The sequence below is a fragment of the Nicotiana tomentosiformis genome, chromosome 10, assembly GCF_000390325.3.
Source record: "Nicotiana tomentosiformis chromosome 10, ASM39032v3, whole genome shotgun sequence".
NCBI classification, from domain to species: domain Eukaryota; kingdom Viridiplantae; phylum Streptophyta; class Magnoliopsida; order Solanales; family Solanaceae; genus Nicotiana; species Nicotiana tomentosiformis.
This window is the reverse complement of record NC_090821.1, coordinates 59,422,980-59,439,191: the sequence shown is the minus strand read 5'-3', so window position 1 is coordinate 59,439,191 and position 16,212 is coordinate 59,422,980. Positions and strand designations below refer to the sequence as shown.

Sequence of the window (16,212 nt, the reverse complement as noted above, 5' to 3'; positions counted from 1 at the left end):
CTAACAATTCAATCATTTGTCTATGATCTAGACTCAATTCTTTTCTTTTCTTTTAACTTATACCGAAATCTTCTGCGACTGTATGATTGTCAACATATATGTTGAATGGATAATACTCTGAAATCTTAAGTGCATTCATAACGTAACTAATTGTGGATCATTGTTCGAATAGTTTCTTTTATTTTTTCTCAGCTTTCTTTAAACGTAGGCTATTACTTTTCCTAGTCTTTCTGCCCCCTTATAGAATGCATACTTAACTTTTCTTAGTTCACACGCATGACGAAATTTCCGTGCAACTCACATGATCTCGAATCCTACTTTCTTATAGAGTGCATACAATGTTGTAGTGAGACTGTTGTTACAAGACCATTTCCTCTTTAGGTTACTGTACTTAGGTTGAAGCCTTCTTCCTTATATCTTTAGCTAGTCTTTTATTGTAGTACATAGGGAGGATCCTCTGACTCTTGTAAAGTTACGAGCTTATTACATCGTATACTCGATGGAATTTTTTTGATGTCCTTCCTCGCCTATAATTATCCGTAGTTACTTACCTCCATGCCCTTGTGCTTGTAGGGTTGCTTCTGAACTGATATTTTGATTGTCTTCCCAGTGGCACTCTCTTTTATTTTCGTAATACTCATACGGTATCTTTAACTACCCCAAATCCTATCTGAATATTTCTCAAGGATCACGATGTCATATCTGCGAGAATGAATTCCTCATGTTGGGGTTCACTATGTTTATCTTGCACGATCTATTGATTTGTCTGTATCCTCTTATCTAGCCATAACTAGGCTCTTCCTGGATCAACTACTAACTACTTGTTGGCCCATTCTCATATCAATATTTCGCGTAATCTTTCTTGGGTCATTTTATTTGTCTTAACTTACGTCTCGCACTGGCTCTTTATCTATCAATAACATCTCGAGTAGGAACCCTTACTTCCTCTCCTTGACGTCGTGTTTTCATAATGTTCTGGAATCGTAGCATATCTATAGGCTTTGAATAATTGCAATCTCATCCCTTTCTTATTTTTATCGCATTCTTCCTTTTCCATTCCATAGTTACTAGAACCACTAAATTCTGAATTAATGCCATATCACTCCATATCCCCCCTTTAGGGGAGTACTAAGAGTTGGAGCCACGAGGATCTTCCTATAGATGTTTTACCTTTTCATCTTTGGTATCTTTTCACATTATCGATGACCCTTACTCGCCTTGCGAAAATCCTTCTGTACCAAGAATAACAAAATTCCTTACTTGCGAGGGTGACACTTAGTATAACTGGCCCATATAGTCCCTTAAGCTTAACTTTCCTCACATTGCTTGCTTTAGGGAAGCGTCTTTCTGAATGACCATTCTCTGAATTTCTCATGAATCTTCTTCTGTTGTCCATTCTATTATCGCCGGACGTAATCTGAAATTCTCATGATGCCGACTATTATCAAATTACTCAGTCCCTAATTGATGATCAGTTTATCTTGTTCACTAGCCCATGCTGATTTCTCTTACTCCGGGGGTCTAAATTTTTGTTTTGGTAATCACATTGGAGTCACCAACTCATTTCTCGAAATGAGGATATGACTTTTGGCCTATACTCTTTTATTGTCTCAAGTCCTGTCACCTCTTGTCTTTTCCTTCACTTGACTATAGACTATGTCATCATATCATATTATGATTTACCGTTACCACCCTTTTATCACATCTTACTCGTAATGCTTCATTTACTCTCTTCTTATTCTCCTGCTAATATCTCTATTTATTACCTTATTCTAAAAACTTCAACAAAATATTCTTTCGCTTTTAGCTCCCCTTGCTCTATCCACTGGCTCTTTGGGTTGCCTAGCATTCTCTCTTTACAAGGGATGGGAGCCATACAAAGGTAAATATTTATTCCTTCTAGGATTCCACTGCTTATCTTCTGAGATTTTTCTAGACATTCTAGTATTCATATCTGACTGCTCTATTCTAGAGTGCACCATCTGGTATGCACGATCTAATAGGGCCTCAAACAGGGCCATGTCGTCAAGAATTTTCTCTTTTCTAATGCCCTTACCTCATATTGTATTAGCCCTCTGGCTAGCTGTAGTTTATCAAATTGCAAGCATTCTTATAATTAGCAAACATAAGTCTTGGCTCGAACTCTTATGACTCAGCTCTAAAGCATGATGTGGATTTGAAAGAAGGGTAACATACTCCTAAATTTCTTGTAGCTTCCTGATTATATAATGTGGTGCACAACACATCTATAAACAAGGCTCTACTATACACGACTTGTAGACTCCCTAGGACAGAACTGCTCTGATGCCAAGTTTGTCACGTCCCAAACTTGAAGAGGCGTGGCCGGCACCCGGTGCCGTACTCTGCCCGAGCGCACCACTCTGTAACTGTGAACTCTGGAGGGGTAACCGTCAACCTAGGCCGATGAGGCCATATTCTGAATCGTCTGAAAATAACGTCTCTCACATCTATGGGGTAAACATACCCAAAAGCTGATATATATAACTGTGCAGGCCGATGAAGCCGTCATGAACATCTACTGATAAAAGAATATACAGGACTCGTCTACAAGCCTCTAGAGACAACTGAACTGTACCATGGTCGGGACAGGGCCTTGGCCTACCCATCAAACCTGTATATATAAAATGGACTCCAAGGCCTAGACCTGGTAACTCCGAGGAAGTGGAGCTTACCAACCAAGCTGATGTTTGACTCTGTCTACTGGAAGGTTTGTTCAACTGTCAATCAGGACCTGCAGATATGAAATGCAGCATCCCCAGCAAAAGGGATGTCAGTACGAAATAATGTACCGATTAAGTAAGGAAACAGAATAACTGAAAGCTAAAACTAAATTGATAATATAATAACTGAAAGTAACTGGAGTCAAAGATATTCTAAAGATATGCATACCTGCTGATATTGACTTAACTCTCTCAATATAGTAAGTAAAATAGCTATCCAACCTTATAATGCTCGATATGTGTAACTACTCTGCCGTAGTAGGCTCGCTCATAGGCGTTCGACCATAATAGGCTCTGTATCTTGGCCATTCTGGGCTAGCTCATAGGCGCTCGGCCACAGTAGGCTCGGTATATAACTTACCATCTGATCATAGGTTGCCAAATAGGGGCCTGCCCATCGATTATAGCTCGATAGTAGTGAAAATAATATGATATTGTATATGTATAGACTCTCTGCTCTCTTGGCTGAAAGAAGACAAAACTAAACTAAATATGAAGTCCCGATAAGGGAGAATGCTGTAACTTAGGACACTTGGACAATGTACATAAATTCAGGAATATGAATTTCTCTTTATGTCTCGTTATCAAACACATGTAGTTACTGGATCATGCCAAAATAAAAGAAAGGTTTAGCCTTAACATACCTTTATGATATATTCCTTATTACTCAACCAAGCTCGACACAACGTCTTGCATCTACAACAAGTGAAATGATATTGCCGTTAACATATAATGTCGTACCATCGTATTTGGCTAGTCGTATGGCTTAAGAAAAATAGGGCATAAACTCCACTATTTTTAATACATCCCAAAGACTACTAAGGGTCATCAATAGCCCAACAACAACAAATATAACCAACAATATAATCCAATATGAGTTTCTCCGATTATCTTAACAATCATATTGAGCGGCAAGCTCATTTTTACTCATAACAATATATAAATTAAATCCAACTCTTATTCCATAAATTAGTTTACAACCTTCAGAACATCATACTTATATGTACCATATTATTTCTAGTTTAAAACATCAACAAAATGCCTTCCAAAACAGCCCCATACGTCTAGCACCTTAATATTTATCGTCAATCACTTATTTTTCATCTTTTCTTCTAGAATCAACTTAATTAACACCTATAAAAGCTTAACAACATCAGCCACAACATTATCAAATTATTTATCATAATTTTCAGCCACCACAAACCATATATTTAGCCACAAAATAGTCCAACCAAAAAGAAAATTGTATCCTATGTTCCTTCAATAGCATCTTATGGTTTTTCACTCAAACAACACAACCAACACAAGATTAAACTTAGGCACAAGCAAGAAGATATTATACATACCTTGGACAGCAGATACAACTCGAAACCCCATCTCAACTTATCTCACAATAGCCGTCAATTACACCACAACACCATAGAAGCATTCTCTTGTAATCTTTAACATTTTTGATAATGATTTGAGTTGTTGTTTCCTTGTGTTTGGTTGTTGTAGTCTTGAGATATGTTAGGGATGATTTTGGAGATCTTGAGAGTGATTTTTTTGTGAGTAAAATATGTATTGATGACGAGAGGATAAGACAACCGCCTCAATTCTCCAAGCAGGTGGGTAAGCTGAGCAGTGCCACTTCGGACACTTGTATCTCTTTACTACGATATCGTATTGACAAACGGTTTGAATTTTTGGAATTTAATTCCATACAAAGATATCCATGTAATTCTCAATATATTGGGAGAAAATTGCATCGCAACTTGGCCTATAAACCTGCTAGTTTCTCCGAAGTGCGGCGACGTGACTTGGCGACCCTACTTTAAAAATTTATATTTCTCTACCCCGATGTCGTGTTAATATATGGTTTGGACCATTGGAAACAATGTTCCAAGATCTTCATTTTGGTATGAGATATGTCCCAAAATGATATCATAAAGCTTACAAATTTAATTTCTCAAAACGGCTCGTTACAAGGAAAATCTTAACTCGATGTTTCCGTAAGTTAAATCCATTTTTTTTCAAACTTTATATTTTATATCCAAATATCATATATAGTCATATTATAACTTTAAACTTATTCAAATCATGATTAAAAAGTCTCATATTCATTATATACCACCTTAGGACGCACAGGGTGTAACACCAAATTTGTCGACTTTCGACGAAACTTATTTTCTTCAATTGGTTTAGCTTCTAAGCGTTCCAACCCTCTTGGTACTCGTTATTCATGATCTTAAATATTTATAAACTCTAAGGTAATATGATTAACTTACTTTATATACTTCCAAATATAATCTTATTTCATAGCTTATATCAATTGACTTACGACGTATTCTCACGTACAAAAATATGGGGTGTAACATGGGATCCCTGCCGTATCAAGATAGGACCAAGAGAAATAATCTATGTTAGATATAAGAAATTCGAAGAGTTTTTTCCTGATCTCGGGATTTAAACCCGTGCCCAGTTATACCTTTCGATTGGGTAAGTGTTTGATCAATATGACTTACTCTAGATCCTCGACCATTGATTTGTAGGCATCGGAATAATCAGGGGTGATGAACGATCTAGGGACTCCATAATTATTATTCTTGCCTTCTCCCTTCTCCTCTGGTTCGGTCGGGGTTGGTACCGACGATTGCTATTTAGTTTCTTCCTTCCTAATCGGCTCCTTGTTCTTTGATGTCAAGAGCGCGAGCACTGGGATCACCTCGTAGACTGCTAACATTTCCTTTGCGGCTAGCTGTTCTCCGTAAAATATCTTGATTCCTCCCGGTGTGGGGAACTTCAGAGTCTAGTGTAGTGTCGAGTGTACTGCCCTCATGTTGTGAACCCAAGGCCTTCCGAATAAGGCGTTATACCTTATATCCCCTTCGATCACGTAGAATTTAGTATCCTAAATCGTCCCGACGATATTTAATGGCAAAGTTATTTCTCCTTTGGTATTTTTGCATGCCAGGTTAAATCCATTCAACACCTGGACCGCCGGCACAATTTGATCTTGTAGCCCCAACTATTCTACGACCCCCGATCTAATGATGTTGGCCGAGCTACCTGGATCAACCAACACACATTTGACTCGAGATTTGTTGATAAGTACGGAAATTACTAGTGCATCATTATGAGATTGTCTGATGCCCTATGCATCCTTGTCACTGAATGAAATGGTCCCTTCCGGGATATAATCTCGGGTGCGCTTCTCCCTAGTGATCGACACTTTGTTGCGCTTTATCACCGGCCCTTGGGGGACATTGACCCTTCCAATGATCATGTTGATGACGTGTTGGGGTTCCTCTAGTCCAGTCTATTTGTTGGCGTCCCTATTTATGAAGTGGTGTTTGGCTCGATCACTCAGAAATTATCGCAGGTGTTCGTTATTAAATAACCAGGAAACTTCTTCTCTCAAATTTTGGCAGTCCTCGGTCCTGTGGCCATGACTGCCATGATACTTACACATCAGGTTAGGATCTCTTTGGGTAGGATAGGAATGCAATGTTCAAGGCCACTTGGTCTCTTTGATGCACCCGATGACAGATACGATGCTAGCTGTATCGACGTTGAAGTTATACTCTGATAATCTCGGAGCTTCCCTTCCCACATGCGTCCTATCGAAACTATTTTGCTCATCAGGCCTCGGCTATTGGGCCCCCCGATAGCTTTTCCTTTCGTTCCTTGTAGAGTTGTGCCCGGACCCGTTTCTCCTTCGATATGCACTGTATGGTTGATACCGATCTCGGACCGGACTTGATTCAAGATCAACGACCCTATTAGGTCTGTCTTCGGTTCTGATGGGGTAAACCGACCCGAAAAGGGCCCCGAGGTTGTCATCCTCGTCTCTGATTTTTGACTGGTACCTGTTGTGGACGTCGGCCCAAGTTACTGCCGGATATTCTACCAAGTTATTTTTCATCTGTTGCAAAGCCAAGGAGCTTTGGGGGTTGAGTCCATGGGTAAATGCCTGAACGGACTAATTGTCCACAAACCGGAGACATGTCCATCCGTTCCATTTGAAACCTTGACACGAACTCCCTAAGCATCTCGTTGTCCCTTTGCTTAACTTTGAAAAGGTCTCATTTTCTACTATCGACCTTGATGGCCCCGGCATGAGATTTTACAAAAAGCATCTTCTAGCATAGCGAACGAATCAATGGAATTTGTGGGCAAGTTGTGGTACCATATCATCGCTCCATTTGACAGAGTTTCGCCAAACGTTTTTAATAACACTGACTTGATTTCGTCGTCTTCCAAGTCGTTACCTTTGATGGGGCATGTGTAAGAGGTCACATGCTCAGTTGGATCCGTGGTACCGTTATATTTTGGAATATCATTCATACAAAACCTCTTCAGGATTAGTTTCGGTACTGCGCTATGAGGAAAAGGCTTTTGGACAAATTTCTTGGAGTCCGGGCCTTTCAATATCGAAGGCGCTCCTAGAATTTGATCAACTCGGGAATTGAATGTATCTACCTTCTTGTCATTTGCCTTGAGTTTCTTTTCACCATATTCCACTCGTTTCATTAGTGCCTCTAGCATTTTCATTACTTCAAGGCTGACACCGGACTCAGCTTCGCCCGAACTTTCGGTGACCTATTCATTTCTTCGGGCGTTTTCCTGGGGCGGTTCAAACTCAACTCAGCTGGGGGCACGACATTGGTTTTGCAGATGCGCTATCGCCGCCTGCTGAGCCTGTAGCATTTTTAAGATCAATCGTAGACTGACTCCGTTGCCTTCACCTTTGGGTGCTCCCTAAGCCGTTGGTCGGGCTCCTCCGCGAACGCTATTTTTGGGGTCGGTAGGAAGGTTGGCGTCGTTGGTCACATGTGAGTTAGCATCGACTGAGTCTACTATCGGGACCCCATTGGGATCAGTAGGGGGCACCTCATTGCTAGGTGCCAGATTGTTATTTTCGCCATGATGGCCAGACCCATTCTCAACGTTCGTGTGAGCGGATTGAGAATTTGACATTTTTAAGCTAACCTAAAACTGAGAACTTAAAGAACAAGTGTAAAATAGAGTGTGTTATGGAGATTTGTATCAAACTACTGCTATTATCCTTAGCCCCATAAAGTGTAAAATGAAGTGTATATTGCCTTCATATGTGTGTTACAATGTGTCCATTGAATAATAAATTTCTCCTTTATATAGTAGGAGAGTTTTACTCTAAGTACAATTCTAAGAAAGGTAAAAATCTTCTTTTTCGTAATCACTGATCCGCTGTCGAAACGGGCCGAGATCCACGCCGTGATATCTGGTTGGGCACGGGTATTACGGCCCTTCGTTAGTCGTGTAAAACCATTTGGTTATGTCTTCCGAGGTCTTAGAGCCCGAACCGGATTCGGGAGGGGGTGATCTCGATGGCCCCAGTGGTAAGCGCTTCGTTCGGGCCTTTGTACAAGAAGTTCTTAGCTTCGATCCTAATTTCATGTAGTTATGTCCTTACTTCGTTTGCCCCCCACCGGAAAATCGGGTGCTCACTAGCCCTGGTATTACCCGTATACAGACTTAGTCACAGAAAACGATGAAACATTTGTCGGATTGAGAACCTGCTACAATAGATAAAATAATTTAATTGTTGCCAAAACATTTATATATTGACATTTCTTATAACATAATCCCTAAGAATAATACGTCAATTTCAGGTTAAGAGTGTAATAGGGACGTTATTTGTGCTAATACCAAAAGGTATTTAAACTTTTGGCAACTTTGCAATATTTACCTAGCATTTCTTCAACACCTACTCAATTTATCCCCCGTATTCATATCCCCATCCCTTTTCGCCAACCTTACCTATCCTCTTTTCTTTTGGCGAAATTCATCTAAAGTTTCCACACCAAAAGTTCTCTCATAACCTCTTATAAATGTCATTAGAATATATTACTGATTTTCTCATTATAACATGCGCTTCACTCTATTCGCGGAGACAGAAATTCTTGAGGGTGTTTGGATTGGCTTTTAAATTGGTCAAATTAGCTTTTAAGTTTTTTTCATTATTTGACAAAGTTAAAAAGTGCTAAAAATAAATTTAAAATTGCTTAAAGTAAGCCAAAAGCAATAAATTGGGCAACACCAACATCTTACTTTTTGACTTGAAAACTATTTCTGCTAAATAGTCACGTTTTTAAGCCAATCCAGACGGGCTCTTTATCAAGGGAGTTTAACGTCTGCTGTATAGAAAATTTAAACTTTATATAAAATGTGTAATTTTTAGACGAAGACAGCCAGGTGAGCCCTCTTCTGCCTCTCTAGTTCCGACACAGCTTTACTCTCGTACAACATATATATGACTTATAGCATGTTCGGCCAAGCTTCTAAGATCGCCCTATTTTGAAAAGTACTTTTGGTGATAAACAATTTGTGTGTGGCTAATTAATTTACAACAACAACAACAAACCCAGTTTGATCCCAACAGGTGGGGTCTGGGGAGGGTAGTGTGGCTAATTAATTTGAAAAGCACATTTGAGCAGCAATTATATAGTATTTGGCCAAGCTTCTGAAAAGTATTTCTAAGTGTTTTTTTTTTCCTCAAAAGTACTTTGAGGGAGAAACTACTTTTTTCCTTCTCAAAAATTGCTTTTACTTCAACTCAAAAATATTTTTTTTCTTTCTAAAAGCTTGGCCAAACACTTTAACTTTAGAGGAAAAAAATATTTTTGGCAAAAAAAAAAAAAAATCTTGGCCAAACCGGCTAAAAGTGTATTGTTTTCAAAAGCATTTTTCAAAAACATTCTTTTAATGAGATGTTATTTTTTTTTTTCTAAATAATTGCTTCTACTTATACTCAAAAATATTTTTATTTCTTTCTAAAAAGGCAAAATACATAAGTTACTCCTTAAACTATGGACCAAATTCTCGTTTCACACTTTTTGCGGACGAAAATTATCTTACACACTCAATTTTTTAAAGTGTGCCTAAGACACACCACTTTTATGTTTGACCACATATTCTTGGAGATTACATCACACGCGCTAATTAAATCAATGACATGTGTCACATCTCAATGGAAAAAAAGAATACACATAATTTGCATCCCATTGATAATATTTAAACAAGAAAAGAAATTAGAAAACAAATCCCCCCCCCCCCCCCCCGCGTCTCTATCTTTCCCATCTCCCACTGTCCCCTCCCCATCCCCACCATCTTTCCTCTCCGATTAACCGGAAAATCCCCTCATAAAACACCTTTCTTCTCCCATTCTTTAAGAAAAATTCAGAATTTCTTACATTTTCTTTTGATTGATATCTGAAATGGATTATTAATTTTGCACCAGTTAAATTATATAAGAAGTATGAGTTTTTAGCTAATATTATCCCTTATGTTTGGGTCTAGGTATAACTTTGTCTTTTATATATCACCTTGAGCGCTTACCGTCCCTTAACTTTGCAAAAGTTAAGCACCATTAGTCCACTTAACAAGAAAATCAAATGAAAACCTAAAACTAATGTGGTTTCATTGAAATCTGTGTCGCCTGGTTAAAAATAGACACCCAATTTGATTTTATAAAATCTAGCTACATCGGGGAAGGGAAAAACAAATCATAACCTAGCAACTACAAATGTGGTTGGCCTGGCGACGATTTTGTGGGACCAGTCAACTATAATATTTTTCACGGCTAATGTTTATAGTATCAATTTGTTCAAGATATAAAGTGCTTATGGTTTGTAGAATAATGGTGATAAATAATTAAAAAAGAAAAAAAACCAATAGTTTTAATGAAAACTATGTTGATTAAGTTTCTGCTTAAGATTGCTGAAGTTATAGACAGTGTTGGAATGATGTTGAAAAACTGAAGCTTTTTTTAATGCAAATTTGGGGGCCACTGAAGTTAGTTCAAAGTCTTTTGTTTATACCCAATCAAACGTATTTCCCGTTAGTTTTCGTCTCCGTTTGGGTTTTCCGTTAACTAAATTAAAGCTGCTCAACTCTTGCAAAGTTAAGAGCGAATAAGTGCTCAAAATAATATATAAAGGATAAACTTATACCTAACCCCAAATAAAATGGACAATTTTAGGTAAAAATTGTAGAAGTGTCTCCTCTAAAACCTCAGCAGCCATGGCAGATAAAACCCACAAAAACAATCCATTGATTCTCTTCTTGTGATACTGTCATATTCAAGTAATTGAAGCACCCAATTGTATTAACTTTTTTCTTCTTCAATTTGAAGCAGAATCTATATTATTTCACCGGCCGGAGTTTCAAGCAAACACCATTTTCGACCAGCAAAAGATGAAAAAGAAGAGGGATTCACTGATAAATCCATGGCATTAGAAAAAAACACAAGGGGAGATGTTAAATCTAAAGATTATTTCTTTTTATTTCTACTTGGATCAACTGGAGTGCTTGGATGGGGTTTATTATGGGAACAAGACCAATGGACAGGGAGGTTGGGGACGAAGGTTTTAGCATCCTGCATTAGCGATGTTTGTCTTTTATGTATTTTGTGTGTAGTGGTAAAAGAAAAAAGGATAAAAAGAAAAAAATATATTTAGACCTCTGGATCAATTTATTCAAATCTACACCGTTCAAATAAAAATTTAGATGCTCGATTTTTACCTCTTCACGCGCTCCTTTTGCGTGTAATTTACCTGTTAAAAGTGGTGTGTCTTAGGCACACTTTGAAAAGGTTAAGTGAGTAAGGTAATTTTCTTTCGCAGAAACTGTGTAATAGGAATTAGGAAAAAAGTACTTTTTGGCACCCAAAAAGGACTTTAACCAAAAATAAATTTGACCAAACAAACTATTAATTAGAAGGTTGTCACTTTTCTTTCTCCCTTCGTTAAACTTACAAGACCAGTGGCAGATCTACGTACTAATTTTAGGTGCATAAGCACCCATTGACCTCCATATAAACTGTGTATAATTTTATAAGAAATATAAGAAAACTGATATAAGATCCTAGCAAGCACCCAAGAATAAAAAAGACAAATGGGTGTTGTGGTATTGAGGCTGAATTAAAGGCACGTCTGAAGTTAGAGGCGCATGTTTGATTATTACTTGACTTGTGACTATAAGACTTTTTTGATATTTTCTTTATTGCGTTCGAATAGTTGTGCACTTATACTATGTAGTTGATAGCAATTTTATATTAAAGGAAGTGAGCACTCTATTAAATATAAGTTTCAATGATGAAAAAATAATATATCACGTTTGGTGCAGGATCACAAGGGATAAAAACAAAGGAATCAAAATTCTCTATCATTCAAGTATGGACTAAGGAAACAATCTATCAACGGGAACTCTAGAAGCAAAGGAAAGGAAAAGTATCAATGATTAGAGATGAAAATGGAAGAATCAGCGAAAATCTGGAAAATAAATCAATCAATGATTTGATAGATGATTGACTGAAGATATTATAGGAAGGTCCCAAAATCAAAGGAAAATAAGATTGCAAAGCTCTACACTGAAGATCATTAAAGCTCGAAATCAGGGGATCCATCATCAATCACTCAAGTAACGGGAAGATCTGTCTAGCGGAAGAAAAACTTGTCAAGGCCACAAGTCAAGGAAGATCAACAGAAACTTAACCTTATTCTTGGAAAGAATCAATTTACGATTCGGTTCAAGGATCAACTCCCTTGGGTTTGTAATCTCTCAAGATTCATGTCAATCAAAAATCAAGAAGGCCTCACGAAGTATATATACATCTGTTCTAGGCTTGAAGCAGACATACTTTGAACAAACCATTATCACTCTTTTTGTTCTACTCCAAACATGCATTATAGTTCCGTTTTAGATCTGATGTGTAATTAGTGAGAGAAGAAAAAGAGATAAACACTGGTAAGGCATTGTATCAAGAAGGGAAGGGTAACTTAGAGACTAACTTGTTGGTGTAAAGCTATATCAACCATCTTCTAATCGAGAAACTTCAAATACTGAAAAGGAATACCCTTGCAGCTCAAGGGGACTGGACGTATGATTCACAATCAATCCGAACCAGTATAAAAATCCTGGTGAGTTCAATTCCTGCACTTTATTTCTGCATTATTACTATTCTGTTCTTATCTCTAGTCGACTAATTGGTTAACTAGTCAACTACTTAGAATACAGAAAATAAAAATCGACAATTCACTCCCCGCTTGTACTTTCAATTGGTATCAAAGCAAGTCTCACACTTTTAACTTTTGCTTAACAGCTAGTGAGAAACGTTAATGGAAAACCAAGTAACAATTGGATCACTATTTCAAGAAGGGACATCGCAAGTAAGGCCACCATACTTCAATAGACAACATTTCTCTCACTGAAAAGTACGTATGGAAATCTATGTAAAATCCTATGACGTCAAAGTATGGTGTGTCATAAAAAAGGGAAACTATCTATTACCTGCAGCAGCTCAACCTCCCACTGATCCTAAGGATATAGACGAATACACAGACCAGCAAATGGTTGTCGCTCAAGTTAATCCTAAGGCTCGAAATTTGCTCTATAATGCTATAAGTGGAGAAGAGTACGAGAAAATTTCAAGTTGTGATACTGCCAAAGAAATGTGGGATAATTTAGAAGTTACTTATGAAGGAACCTGCAAAGTGAAAGAAATACGGATAAACATGTTGGTTCATGACTATGAACTCTTTCAGATGAAACAAGAAGAATCCATTAAGGAAATATTTGCAAGATTTAGCAAAATCATTGGTGATCTGAAAGCCTTTGGAAAGCCCTACTCAAGTTATGATCAAGTTCAAATATCCTGAAGAGTTTTCCTACTACATGGAAAACAAAAGTAGTTACCCTCGAATCCCAAGATATAAACAAACTTTCATATGATGGATTACGAGGAGATCTTATAGCATTCGAGAAAACCCATAAAAAGAAAACAGATCAGGAAGAGAAGAAGAAAACAATTGCCTTCAAAGCTACAACTGAAGGACCTGAAGATGATATTGATGACGATCCAGAAGCTCTTGAAGAAGAAATTGCCATGGTATCAATGAACATGAATGGATTAATGAGAAGGTATAGAAATACAAAGAAGGGAAGGAAGCCATCCAGACGAACCATGCAATATAATGAACAAGACAAGAATGATGGGAAATGCTATGAATATAGAAGGTACAAACATGTTCAAGCTGAATGTCCTGAACTTAAAAGAAAAGTCTCTAGAGGATTCAACAAAATAAATCTTTTGGAAGATGGAGTGATGACGAAAGCTCAGAACATTAAGAAATAGCAAATCTGTGCATCATGAAAATTTTAGAAAATAATATGAACAAATACTCTGGATGTTGGACTGATGAAGACACATCAGATGATGAAAGAAAAGAAAATACTGAAAATTGTTTCATGGCACGTGGTGAAACAAGCGAGGTAAGATCCTATAACTATAATAGATGCAATGAATTGCAGGATATTCTTGATCTCATCCTAAAGGAGTCACAAAAGATGTTGAATGAATTGAAAAGACTCAATAGGTAAAATAAGGAGTGGGAACTCAAACTTAATGTATGTGAAATCGAAAGGGATGTACTTCAAGATGAGGTTCAGGAATTGCAAATGCAACTGAATGGCATGCGCAAATCCACCAGTCACAGTTCCGTCAAGTCCAACAAGGTGACTTACAAGTCAACTGGAAAAGGGCCCGCTAAAACTGAGTCCACAAGTACTAACACAAGTGATAGATCAAAAACTGGATCAATCAATGTGTGTCATTACTATAACAAAGTTAGACATAAATACTCTTTTTGTAGATTTCTTAAGTCTAATATTTCAGGATGGAATTGGAAACCCAAAGACAAGCCTGATTCCAGTAGAACTAACCAGCAAGGACCCAAGCAAGCTTGGGTACCTACAAGAAGGTGATAATTCTATTTTGCAGGAATATCACAGAAAGAGCCGCAAAGGAAAATGGTACTTAGACAGTGTGTGTTCCAGTCACATGACATGTGACAAAAACCTATTCAAAGAAGTTACTAAGTGTAATGGAGGAAGTGTTAAATTTGGTGATGATTCAAGAGGAAAGATAGTTGGCACCGACACAGTTCCATTCAATAACAACTGTGATAATACTGAAGTATATCTTGTAGATGGACTCAACTATAATCTCCTGAGTATAAGTCAACTATAATCTCATGAGTATAAGTCAGCTATGTGATTCAGTGTATGGAGTCAAATTCAAGAAAACATGATGCGCTATTGAAGATGAGTCAGGTAAAATAATACTCCCCGGAAAAAGGTATGAAAATGTTTATATTCTTGATGGCAATGAAAATTTAGATAGTCACATCTACTTAGCATCTATATCTGATGATCCATGGTTATGGTATACGAAACTTGGTCATGCAAGCACGCATCTAATTGAGAAACTCTACAAGCTTGATTTAGTTATTGGACTTCCTAAGCTCAATATTTCTAGAAATCATGTATGTGATGCATGTCAGATTGATAAACAAATCAGAAACTCTTTTAAAAGCATAGACATTGTGTCTACGACCAATCCCTTACAATTGCTTCAAATGGATTTATTTAGACCTACTAGAACTGCTAGCATTGAAGGTAAACGATATGCTTTTGTTATTAGTGATGCCTACTCACGTTTTACATGGGTGATTTTCTTATCTCATAAAGATGAAGCTTTGAAAAACTTTGAGATTTTCTTTAAAAAAAAGTTAAAAGAGAAAAAAGGCATCTCATTACAACCATTTAAAGTGATCATGGAGGAGAATTCGAAAGCACAACATTTGAAGATTTCTGCAATGATCAAGGATATACTCACAACTTTTCAGCTCCAAGATCACCTCAACAAAATGAAGTAGTTGAACAGAAAAATCGAACTCTATAAGATATGGCTAGAACAATGATATTAGAACATTCCCTGCTAGATCATTTTTGGGCAGAGGCTGTAAGCACAACCTGCCACATTCTCAACTGATGTCTTATAACACCTATTTTAAAGAAAATTCCATATGAATTGTGGAAAGGCAAATGGCCTAACATAGGATACTTTCATCCATTTGTCAATACGTATTTCATTCACAATAACGATAAGGATAATCCTATAAAATTTGATCCAAGGAGTGACGAAGGTATCTTTCTGGGTTATTACATAAATAGAAGATCTTTTAGAGTTTATAATAAACGTACTTTATTTGTAGAGGAATCGGTACATGTCATATTTGATGAAAATAACACTACGACCGAGAAAGGAATTGTTATAGGTGAAGAAAATATTAGCCAAGAAACATCACAGACAAGCAAGTCACAAAAGTCGACTAATAGTATAGACGGAGTCACATAGTCGACTAATGAACCTGTCAACAATCAACAAGAATCACAGAAGGAGTCAACTACTCCTACTATTGGAACACGTCCAAATGAGTGGAGAAGTGAACCAGAATATCCTCAAAAATTTATCATAGGAGATCCAAGTAAAGGAATGAGAATCAGGGGAGCTCTCAAGAAAAAGGCAAATATAGCACTCATCTCTCAGATCGAACCAAAGAGGGTTGAGTAAGCCTTAAAAGACTCCAGTTGGGTACAAGCAATGCAG

The 16,212-nt window shown here is 37.4% G+C and overlaps 1 protein-coding gene across 1 annotated transcript; it reads left to right on the top strand.

Moving 5' to 3' along the window:
- The first annotated feature begins 12,982 nt into the window (after positions 1-12,982).
- LOC138900253 (uncharacterized) lies at positions 12,983-13,896 on the top strand. The gene is made up of 2 exons (XM_070186972.1): positions 12,983-13,394; positions 13,505-13,896. The coding sequence occupies exons 1-2, from the start codon at positions 12,983-12,985 to the stop codon at positions 13,894-13,896; spliced, it is 804 nt and encodes a 267-aa protein (XP_070043073.1).
- Positions 13,897-16,212: the final 2,316 nt, after the last annotated feature.